The sequence below is a fragment of the Mustela nivalis genome, assembly GCF_964662115.1.
Source record: "Mustela nivalis genome assembly, chromosome: 3".
In the NCBI taxonomy this organism is placed as follows: domain Eukaryota; kingdom Metazoa; phylum Chordata; class Mammalia; order Carnivora; family Mustelidae; genus Mustela; species Mustela nivalis.
This window is the reverse complement of record NC_139022.1, coordinates 80,252,318-80,265,007: the sequence shown is the minus strand read 5'-3', so window position 1 is coordinate 80,265,007 and position 12,690 is coordinate 80,252,318. Positions and strand designations below refer to the sequence as shown.

The window sequence follows — 12,690 nt, the reverse complement described above, 5'->3', positions numbered from 1 at the left end:
TGTATGTTAAAAACTGTTTCAGAGGAGGTTATTTTAGCATTGGGTGAAAACCAAGATAAATTTAACTACTCAACTAAATAATATATTATTATTTTTTAAAATTTATTCATTCTTTTTAATAAACATATAATGTATTTTTATCCCCAGGGGTACAGATCTGTGAATCGCCAGGTTTACATACTTCACAGCACTCACCATAGCACATACCCTCCCCAATGTCCATAACCCTACTCCCCTCTCCCAATTCCCCTCCCCCCAGCAACTCTCAGTTTGTTTTGTGAGATTAAGAGTCACTTATGGTTATGGTTTGTCTCCCTCCCAATCCCATTTTGTTTCATTTATTCTTCTCCTACCCCCTTAATCCTCCCATGTTGCATCTCCACTTCCTCATATCAGGGAGATCATATGATAGTTGTCTTTCTCCAACTGACTTATTTCGCTAAGCATGATACCCTCTAGTTCCATCCACATCGTTCTGGAATTGTGATGCCACCAACTTTGGGTTTCTTTTTCAATATTCCTTTGGCTATTTGAGGTCTTTTCTGGTTCCATATAAATTTTAGGATTATTTGTTCCATTTCTTTGAAAAAAATGGATGGTATTTTGATAGGAATTGCATTAAATGTGTAGATTGCTTTAGGTAGCACAGACATTTTCACAATATTTGTTCTTCCAATCCAGGAGCATGGAACTAAATAATACATTATATAATATAATATGATATGATATGATATGATATGATATGATATAATATAATATAATATAATATATTACTAAAAAGTTCAAAGTTAGCAGCCAGCATGAGAAATGGGGTAGGGTGGATGAAATGTATATTTCAGTAATTTCGGTTATAAACACAATTAAAATTTCAAGAATCCAAACCTGCATTATCTTTTAGATTCACATCTGCTCCAGATTCTATTAGAGCCTTCACCAGAGACAAATTTCCTCTTCTGGCAGCCAAATGAAGCCGGCTTTCCCCTCTGGCATTCCTCTTATTGATCCCAACTGTTTTCACTTCTGTAAATTTGCCAAGTAAAGCTGAGGTTTCTTTTCTGTCAAATGCTGATCATTACAAAGGAGCTCAGAAAATACACTGCAACTTCCTCAAAATATCCTAAATAGGGTGCACTACACAAAACATACGTGAATATCATCATTGCTATTACTGTTTAAAAATCTAACTTGTGAAGGAATTTTAGAGCATCTAAGCACATTAGTTTGCATTCATTCTAACAGCTGTTTAATCACTCTATCATAAGCTTGATTACAACAAATAAACTTCCTTCAGCTCTACCCTCATTTTGCCCTCAGTAGTCCTTTAACAATGGAAAAAATTTTTCTTTTCTTTTTTTTTTTTTTAAAGATTTTATTTATTTATTTGACAGAGATCACAAGTAGGCAGAGAGGCAGGCAGAGAGAGAGAGAGAGAGGGAAGCAGGCTTCCTGCGGAGCAGGGAGCCCGATTCGGGGCTCGATCCCAGGACCCTGAGATCATGACCCGAGCCGAAGGCAGCAGCCCAAACCACTGAGCCACCCAGGCGCCCCGGAAAAAATTTTTCTTAAAAACAAATTATAATTTTATAAAACTCCTCTTTCTATAACTCTTCTCTAACCCAGTGAGTGTGTTTCTTTCTTTTTTTTTTTTTTTAATAAAGATTTTTATTTATTTATTTGACAGAGAGAAATCACAAGTAGGCAGAGAGGCAGGCAGAGAGAGAGAGGAGGAAGCAGGCTCCCTGCTGAGCAGAGTGCCCGATGCGGGACTCGATCCCAGGACCCTGAGATCATGACCTGAGCCGAAGGCAGCGGCTTAACCACTGAGCCACCCAGGCGCCCCAGTGAGTGTGTTTCTGATCACAAAAGACACCAAAACCCAGAGCATGGCCCAATGGATTATTTTTTCTTTCAAAAAAGCATGCAGTACAACATCATTATCCAAAGATTTTTTTAAAAAAATCTTCTCCTTGCACCACAAGTTAGAGAGATTTAAGTTGGAGATAAAAAAAAAAAAAATCAAAACCAACCAAACAAAAAAAAAAACCTGACTATGTTTTCCCCTTAATTTCCTCCCCAAACCATGCTAAAATGATAGTAAAAGATTTTTTTTTTAATACCATAAAAAGAAAATAGAAAAGGAAAAAATAGAGGACAAAGACTTCAACAACTTTTTGGCAAATGGAAAATCACTGCTGGAGAAGGGTTAACCAACTTCGTGAAGTGGGGGAAATGCCTGACCCAAATGCCTGCAAAAAGAATTAGAGAGAGAGCCCATCTGAACCCAGCATTTGGGGGCAGGGTGAAAAGCAGTGTGCGTTGAACTGGGCTAGAAACATGGAGATTGACTAAAAGTATATACATAGAAGTTGGGACTAGTTCCTTTCCCTAACCCTGAATGTCTGGCAATCATTCCTCTCACCCAAAGTCCCCATCCCCAAGCCAGATTTATTTTCTGTAGAAACTACATCAGAGAAGCTTGAGAGTGAGACACAAGGAAGGCAAAGTAGAGGATTAGAGTGATGAAATAGAAAAGAATATTCATTAAACCAGTAGTACTCAAATGTAGTCCCAGATTAGCAGTATCAGTATCACCCGGGAAACTTGTTAGAAATGCTAATTCTCCAGCTCACCCCACAAGCCTACTGCAGAGGACAGACTTTAAGGTAACTCCTTATGATCCCCATCTCCTGGTATTTATGGCCTTGTATCATCCACTCCTCTTGAATAATTTGCTTCTAACCAATAGAATGCCTCAATATTGAGGGTATTTCACTTCCTTGATTAGGTTTTAAGAAACTGTAACATCTTCTGTCTTGCTAGCAAAGTTGCTCTACCACCTTTAGCTTGCATGTTTTGAAGAACCAAGAGGACACACTGGAAAAGCTCATGATGGAAGAAACAGGATGACCACAAGCTGGCTACAACCCTCAAGGAACTGAGTTCTGACAATAACCACATGAGCTTGAAAATGGATCCTTCCCTGGTTGGGCCTTCAGAAAAGACTCCAGTCCTGGCCAATACCTTGACTGTAGTCTATGAAATATCCTGAGCAGAAGACCTACCTAAGCCATGTCCAATTCCTGATCTACAGAAACTATAAGATAAAAAATGTGTGTTGTTTTAAACTGCCAAGTTTGTAAATGTGTAATACACTAATAGATAATATACCTAATGATTAGACTTTCTGGGAACAGAGCCCAGCAATCTGTGTTTTAACAAGCTTTCCAGGTGAATCTGATGCAAAATAGGGTTTGAGAACCACTGCATTAAATCTCAAGATGCGCTCCCTATTCTATTTCCTAAAGCCAGGAACTAGGCACCTAGTTTCAGGGCAAGAGATATAAAGTTCAGAGAATTACTCTCTAAAAGATGGATTCTTTGGTTATGTGAATCACAGGGAACACTGACAGCTTCATGTCTGCCACTGACATCTAGAGAAAATCATACTGCTCTTAAATATTTGCACTTAGAAATTCTTTATTTGAAGAATAAAGACATATTATATATATATTTAATGTTATATATACATATATAGAGAATATATTTTAAAATTATGTAATATCCAAAACAGCAGACCTGTAGTTTGCAAGTAGACTTGTAGTTTGGAAACACTCTCCAAAAATTGTTACTGTGAATGGTACAAATCTTCTCACCTAGCTCATGGTGTGTTGTAGCGAAGAATATAGGCACATGAAAAACATTTTGGGGCAAAAATTCAAAAACTGTTCCATTTTACTGTCATCATAAATTTCTACAGCACATAACTAAAATTTTAAAATAAAATCTGGAAAAAACTGGAAAAGAAACGAACAGAACTCATATTTTCACAAGAAACTTCTTCATAAAGTCCACTGTGGTTAATGCTGAATACTTCTTAATAGCATCATACTTCATTAACAAATTAACAAATATTAATTGATAATATTTAATAACTGGCATCAATATTATTTATTAATAAAGTATAATGCTACTAAGGCATTCTCAGCTTTCAGTTACTTTGTATGTGATTTTTTTTTTTTTTTTTTTTTTTTACTTTCTGGAAACTCAAGATCCTTAATTACATCTGCAGAGATTCTTTTTCTATTTAGGTAAAATTCATTCTTTTATATAAGATATCATCACAGGCTCCAGGGATTAAGACATGGACATGTGCTGGAGGGCCACTATTCAACTACAGGAGGGATGTATAAGAAGGGCTTTAGATTACACGAGAGGGGGACACAGAGAATGCCTAATCCTACCTCTTAATAGACAATAGATAAATAAACTTTTCAGTGTTTACTATTTAACCTGAAGTGGCCTGACCTCGCCTACTGTTCACTACAGAACTAGCTCCAAGAACTGTCAAAGGATGGTTAACTTGTCCATACTGCCAAACATACTCAGTTCATTCATCTGACAATAAGAAACCAGTGACCATTCTTTAACTTGCCTTATGGTAAAAGGGCTCAATGGAAGTATCTAATGGATCCGGCATAATTCAGATGCACTGCCCCCATTCAAAATTCTTGCTGTCTCTCTGTTTATCTTACCTCCCCTAACATTTAAAATTAGAAGTCATAGGCAGAAACATGACAAGAATATACTGACAACTAATGGATTCTCATGTGGTACTTTATAATAAAACAATCTTAAAAAAAAAAAAGCTGAAATAATCTTATAAGTTAGTGAATGAGAAGAACCAACGGTAAATCTGAGAGTTTAGAAAGTTCCTGAAGTACAGTGCACTGCTGGGTGTGATCATGTTAACTTTTACCTATACAGGTATAGGAATACAAACCTTGACTGCAGGTAGCTTTCAAGAAATTTTGCCTTTTTCTGATACTCTGAACTTTTTTGTGTTCTTGGATATTAGATGTGCAAATTTCAGAATCTGTTTTTTCTTTTTTCTCACCATTTCTCATAGTGGTTTCATCTCCATTGATATTATTAGTTAATTCCTCATCTGAAAAACAAACATTTTGCAACCTTAGTGCTGCACTTCTTCTTACTTGTTACATGATTAGAAAAGAGTCTGGCCTCAAACTCTTCTAAGTTTCTATTCCTAGCTGGACTGATTTTTTATTTTATTTTATTTTATTTTTAAGGGAATGAAACTATTTAAAATGATTTTGGCGGCACCTTGCTGCCTCAGTTGGTAGAGCGTATGATTCTCCTTCTTCGAGTTGTGAGTTAGAGCCCTGGTGGATATAGAGATTACTTAAAAATAAAATCTTTAAAAAATGTTTTTATATAATAAACAAAGTTTGCTGGATGCAATTCTGATGGGAATATAGTGAATCACTGAAATCAACAGAGTTAACAGTTTCCTGCTATGGAAATGTTAGTTTAACGGATACTAAATAAGTGCCATATTAAAAAGAAAAATATAAAAAATAGATTAAAAAACATAAAACATAAAAATTGATAGAAATACTGCTTATTCTGTCAATATCAATTTAGCAACAATCTCTGAAAATAACAGTTTGATTTTCAAAGTCAACAATATTACTTAACTAACAGTATCCCTAAATTATATAGTCCACATGTCCTCATTCTTGTCAGTTCGGCTAGTTCAGTGGAATTCAGTTAGAAATTTCTATAAAATAAGTAAAAATACAGATGTGTACAAAGCAAGTGATACTACCAATACCTGGTTTATGAGAAATTTCCTTTTCTTCTTTCTGTCTAAGTTGTGAGATATTGGTCAATTCCTTACTGATATTGTCAGTAGAATAAAAAAATGTATCATGTATGGTTTTGCTCTCTGGAAGATCTTGTTTCCTTTTTTCAACTGTAGTTGTTTCTATTACTTGAGAATTAACAACTGTGGATAAAGACCCATTTAAAGAACTTGTTTTCTGGCTTTCATCACTGTAATTCCTTTTAGGGTCTTCTCCTTCATTTACCTTTCCCACAATATGAATATCTGTTTGATCCATTAAAGGAGTTGGTGCTCTAGTGCTAAAATCTTGAGGCCTTTTGAATAGCTTCACATGACTAGTCAACTTTGAAGCTTCCTGTGTTGAAAATGTTCTTGGACAAGCTAGGAAAGTATGCTCAGGACTGCCATGTGAGTGATCAAAAGAAGTTTCACATGCGCATTGTTCATAATTTGCAACATGTTGTTCAGGACCTACTGTATTTTCTGAATCAGAAAGATTAACAGCTTCCTGTTGTAGAAGTAATAGACTGCAGGCTTTCAACTCATTTTCCTGTGAAAAATGGTCTTCAGAAGGGAAAAACTGTTGAAAATCCATTTCTTCTATATTTGTTATAATATTCTCATTATCGTTACAATGGTTTTTGCAACCTGTAGAACATACCACTCTTTTACATGCTACAGTCTTCTCAGAGGTAAAGCAATCATCATCATCATTATTAAAATTTTCCTTTATCAAGGATGCAAAAGAATTTTCCCACTTTTTAAGGCTCTCACCTTTCTGACCTAAGTTACTGTTTTCAGGAGATTTATGAGGGCTAATGCTCTGTTGTTCTAGGTGACAGTTAGGCTGCTGATCTGTAGTAACAAGTAGTAACTTGGTTTCTTTCTGTAAGCCAAGTCCTGAGAAAAGAACAGCTTCCTCTTGGTCAGTGGATTCTAAGAATTTTATTTCTTGATTATCTGATAAATCCAGGCCCTGGGCATGTGTCTCTTTGGGAACTGAATAAGCCTCAATACTGTTACCTAATCCATTTTTCAGGCTTGACAGAGCTGGGCTAAAAAGTTTATGTGACTCTTCTGGAAGGTCATCAAAGGTTTGGAGATCATCGTGCTGACCAGTAACCAATCTGTTTCTTCTTCTGAAAGAAGAAAGAGCTATTGTCTTTCTTGGACTGCATATTTCTTGTTTTGCATCATCCACTTGAGTTCTTTTATGTCGTGTGTTTCTTCTTCCTTTATCAGTAGACACGTTTGTGTTAGGACTTTTGACACTCTGAAGACTCTTCTTTTGGAGTCCCGTAGTAGAGTAGATTTGGTGAAGCGTTAATTGTTTATGCTTAGAGTTAACAAATTTTGTGTCTTTGGAATCTTTTTGGTAAGGTTCATATACATCTTTATTTATAAATAAACCCTCTTTGCTTCCTTCATTAACTTTTACAAGTTCTGACTTCTGTCTGTTGGAATTTTCATCACAAACAAACCCAGTGAGATTTTTAGAACTGAATTTTGGTTTCTAAAGAAAAAAACATAAAGTTAGCTTTAATTTTCAGCTGTAGTTCTATACTCAATTAATTCAGGATTGCTGATTAATCAAACCATTACTTCATTCAATTATATGATTTGATCTAACCACAGGGCCTGATGGGATATGTACAACTGATATTTTAAAGAAGACAACTAACAGAAAAAGACAAATGTAGTAGACTAAAACTCATTATGTACATTACTGTGTATTTTCTGCTTCATATTTTAATTTGTTTTTGCCAGTGTTTAGCAGTATCAATCCTAGAAAGCATAATAAAAAAATTTAATTTACTTCATTTTTCCGGGCTTTAAGCAAAATCAAAGAAGAATGCTTTAGAAACAATCTCATCTTTTCATCGTTGTATAGACAGAGCTAGATTAAGAGAGTTCTTTCATCTAGTATCTGTGACAGACTATAGGTAGGGCAGCAGAAGTAGGGACTTAAAAACAAGACAGACATCCTCCCAAACTGATCTGCATGAAAAAATCATTGTGGGCTGAAGATTAAAACAGAGAGACCGCTTCCTCTCACTCACCACAACCCAAGTACCAGATGAAGAGTAACTGCCCACCATATAAAATTTGAAGGAATGGATCAACACCTTTGGCTCTTGTACTGTGCTTAGGCCAGAGGAAATTCGACATGGTTGATAAACCTCAAGGCTCCATGAAGAGGACGACAAAGGAAATGGCTACTGATACATCAGTGTGCCAAGATAAGCTAAATTTACTCAATTGCTTCACAAACTAACAGCCCAGAACCCTCTGATCCTCATGTAATTATTCCAAAGTTTCTTAAAAGCAAAGGTGATGTCACTGTTCCTGATGAATGCTTCAACCATCTTTCTTTCCACTCTGATAATCTATAAAATAAACAGCAGGTTCATTCCATAAACATATTTATTACTAAACAGAGCTATACCTTTTGCTGGTATGTATCCTCTATGTCTAATGGACCGGTACTGTTCTTTTGAGCTATAAACAAAAGAAGAAAATCAGACAAAATAGCCTCCAATGATCAGACTCTAGATTTCCAAAACCCACCAGTCCTCTGCCATGAAAAAAACAGAGAAATAAGTGAAATTATGCAAACGTTTTCCATTCAAATTGGCACATATAACATTCCTATAATTGATAACTTTCCTATGTTTTAGAAGCCCAATACTATCTTGAGACACCTGAAAACATTTCTATAGGAAAAGCAATATGCTCCAACAAAAACTAAAGACTGGCAATAAACTCACTATTTTAACATTGGCCACAGATATATCCAGATACACAACTGCTACAAACTACTTTAATAAGGCAAAAGATTCTTTTGTAATTAACTGGATTATCATTTCCTAATATGTCAGCTTCTTAAGGTTCTAGTATGAATTAATGCTTCACTCTCTTAAAAGAGAAACATACATGCATGGAAAAGGCTACTCTTGAGAATGTGTAAGACAAAAAAACAATGGTCTGAATAAAATATACCTAGGTTGATAATAAAAGTACTTTAGTGTCTCTTTTAAATAGTAGAGATACAATTAGTTACCTATATATGCATTTGGCCACAAAAGATAAAAACCTAGAAACAGTGCCTTGTACATAGGAGGTATTCAATGATTATTTAATAGAAGGAGGAATAAATGAATGAACATCTTAGATGTGATATGTAAAAAATACAAAATTCTTTAAATCCATTATGATCTAGAAATGTAAAAATATTTTAACAGCGATATAAGTGGGAAAAAGAACATTTTATTTCTTGAGAATAATTTTCATGACAGCAATCAAATTATAATGTACATAATGAGGCCTGGCATTCACCTATTCACCTCATGCAGGAGGGCTGACTCATAGAATGTCCTTCAATGGAGCACAGTCTCTGAAGCCTCCTCCTGAGTTTCTATTTCCACTCATTTGCTTAGCAGCTCAGTGACCCTGGGTTAAGTTTCTTAATGCCTCTGCCTCAGCTCCATAAAATGAAAGTATTAACAGTCTTTATCTTATAGAATTGTTACAAGGATTAAATAAGAAAATCCATGTTAAAGTTCAGAAAACTTCCTGGCACAAAGAAAGTACTCCATTATTAATTTTGTTATTATTATTTTTCAAGAGCAAAAAGGACTCTGTGCCTTCTCCTAACTTTGGTTCTTAAATAAAAGAACAGGGGGTGCCTAGGTAATCAGTCAGTTAAGTGTCTGTCTTCATCTCAGGCCATGACCCCAGGGTCCTGGGATCGAGTCCTGCATCTGGCTCCCAGCTCAGCGGGAAGACTGCTTCTCCCTCTCCTCTGCTCTTGCTCTCTCTTGTCTCTCTCTCTCTCTCTCAAATAAATACAATCTTAAAAATACAAAAATAAATAAAAGTATTTTAAATAAAAGAGCAGAAACCTTTTTCTGGTTCTACAGAAACCTGCTTCTGGTTCTATAGGAACCACCATTTGGGGCATAATTCCTAAGAGAATCTGGAAGCAAGAGAGGGGCTTTCATCCCTTCTCACTTTGCATCTTTCAACTAACATTTTTTCTTTAATTTTCATCTTATTTTATTCAAATTCAATGAAGTAAATACAGTGTATCATTAGTTTCAGATGTAGAGTACAGTTATTCATCCGTTGTATATAACACCCAGTGCTCATTACATCATGTGCCTTCCTTAATGCCCATCTCAGTTTTCAAAGTCTATATTCCCTAGTATAACCAACTTAAAAAAAAAAGACAGTACACAGATATAAATTCTGAGGTGGTGAATTTTTTTTTAAAGATTTTATTTATTTACTTGACAGAGAGAAATAACAAGTACACGGAGAAGCAGGCAGAGAGAGAGAGAGGGAAGCAGGCTCCCTGCTGAGCAGAGAGCCCGATATGGGACTCGATCCCAGGACCCTGAGATCATGACCTGAGCTGAAGGCAGCGGCTTAACCCACTGAGCCACCCAGGCGCCCCTGAGGTGGTGAATTTTAGTGATGTTGCTGTTATTCTTTTCAGTTAGTTAGTAAGTTAGTAAGAAATTGCTTACAATTTCTTACTTATAAAGTTGGTAAGTTAGGAAATTAGTAAGAATGAACTTCTGTTCTATACCAAAGTAGATGTATTATATTCTATAACAGAAAAGCACCAAAAATACATTGCATAAGGAAAAGTCTTTTATTCATTAAAAGATCTTCAACTGAAATTTAAAAGCAAATACTCTGATATTCTTTAAGTAAGCTAATTTTTTCATTTATATTAAGTAAGCTGATAATTAACTTAAGAAATATTCAAACCACCCAATGAAGAATACAGCCCACCTTGGTAAATTGCCTCCCTAAAGAAGAGTGGGAGCTATCTCCAAAGAAGAAAGGCTTGGGATTCCTTCCATGAATGAAATTCCCTTGGGTAAGTATAAGTCAGAAGTGGGCACTGTTGAACATGAGATTCTAGACTTGGAGAAAGAGCTAAAATGCTGGAGAAAGCACTCTCAGCAGAGCAAAACCATGCATGCTACCATGAAATAGAGAAGTTAAGCAATTAAGCAGATTATCAAAACAAAAATGTATAAATATACATACTTTTGCTTCCAACTGAATATTTGCAATTTTTCATATAGCTTGAAATGTAAATATGAATGCAATAATCTATACAGTTTATATAAATATGAATATAATAATCCATCTCAATGTGCTTTTATAGACCTGGCCTCAAAAAGGTATAGTCTGTCCCTCTTATTTTCTGATGAGATTGGGCTAGAAGGGCAAGAAGTCTTTTGTTCTAAAGAACTATTAATTACCTCTTGGTAGCCTTTAATTATCAGTAATGTTATCTCTTTATTATACAGTAGGGTGTTTTAATCCAAGTCTTGGTCCTTAGTCAACAGTATTCAAACAGTTACCTCTTTAGGGAAAATTTTATTAAAATATAGTTTAATGGAGTGCCTGGGTGGCTCCGTCAGTTGGGCACATTCCTTCAGTTCAGGTCATGATCCCAGGGGCCTGGGTTTGAGCCCCATGCCAGGCTCCTTGCTCAGCAGCGAGTTTGCTTCTCCCTCTCCCTCTGCTCTCCCCTTGTGCTCTCTCTTTCTCTCAAGTAAGTAAATAAAATCTTTAAAAAACATATATAGCTTAATGAAAGTGAATGAGGCACATACACATCTCTTGAAGGTAAAGAATTTGCTTGTTTGTGTTTAAAAGGACTAACACACTATTTATTCAACAAATATTTACTAATGCCTACTGCAGATAAGGCATTTTAGTACTCATCACCACACTAAATAAAGATCCTTTCCTTCATTGAGCTTAGATTCTTGAGGAAAGACTGAAAACAAAAAATAAACTGTCCAATGTGTTAGAAGGTGTTAAGTTCTGTGGGGAAAAGATCAATATAATAGAGTAGGGCAAGAGGGATTGGAATGAGTGTGGCAGTTTGAAAGATATGTTCATAAAATTTTTGATACTACTCCTTTCAAAAGGTGCTTATAACAAATAGAATGTGGCAGAACTGGTTATGTATCACTTCCAAGACTAAGTTACAGAAAGCTTGAAGCTCTGTCTTGGGTGGATTCTCTCTCTTGATCACTTCCTCTGAGCCAGGCTATCAGCAGACCTGTGGAAAAAGCTCATGTAGCAAGCAACTGAAGCCTCCAGCTAGCAAGCAGTGAGGAAATGAGGCCTGCCAAGAACCACTCGAGTGAGCTTGAAAGTAGATTTTCCTGTCCTAGCTGAGCCCCAAGATGACCATCCCTCACTAAGAACTTGCCTGCAACCCATAAGAGACCCTAATCCAGAATGGTTACTCACTTTAAAGGTTTCCAGACTTCTAATCCTCAGAAACTCTGAGAGATAATAAATGTTTGTTGTTTTAAGATGTTAAACTTTGGGTAATTATTGCATAGTGATAAATAACTAATACAGTGAGGGTAGGAAGGAAGCAGTTTGCAGTATTAAATAGGATGGTCTAAGCCCCCCCTGAGAAGATCACATTTGAACTAAGACTTGAAGGATGTGGGGGAGGCCCACCTGAGGAACAGCAAGGAGGCCAGTGTTACTGAAGTCCAGTGACAAAGACAGAGAATGGCAGGAGAAGAAATTAATTAGCGTGGCCAGCTAAAACAGGGGCCTGTAGGCCACTGTAAGGATATTGACATTTCTTCTAGATTAAATGGAGAGCCGCTGCAGGGTTCTGAACAGAAGAATGTTGTGATCTTACCAAAAAAATCTAACAGACACATTAAGGAGAATATAAAGAAAGTGCCATGATGTAAATTCTTCTTATTGACAACCATAAATCGAGTTCTTTTGTAGTTCAATTTTTACCACTGTAATGGATGACAGGGTAAAAAATACAGCCATAAGAAAAGACTGTTTAGGAATAGAAATAGAAATAAACAATCCTGGCCATACTCATCAAAAAAGATACAGCCAAATACAATTTACATCATATCAGGCTATTCAGCCAAAAAACTGTCAGGGAAAAAAAAAAAACAACTTTATAGAAGTTTTCTTAACAGTTTGCAATGCTCAGCTAGGGGAAAATTACATTTGATATGATCTCTCTTTGT

The 12,690-nt window shown here is 35.9% G+C and overlaps 1 protein-coding gene across 1 annotated transcript in view; it reads right to left on the bottom strand.

Moving 5' to 3' along the window:
- Positions 1 to 12,690, bottom strand: part of ANKRD31 (ankyrin repeat domain 31) — a 149,098-nt gene that overhangs the window by 64,940 nt on the left and 71,468 nt on the right. The window contains 4 exon segments of the mRNA XM_082724937.1: positions 883 to 1,020; positions 4,781 to 4,945; positions 5,633 to 7,157; positions 8,091 to 8,143. Coding sequence (XP_082581063.1) covers positions 883 to 1,020; positions 4,781 to 4,945; positions 5,633 to 7,157; positions 8,091 to 8,143 — 1,881 coding nt within the window.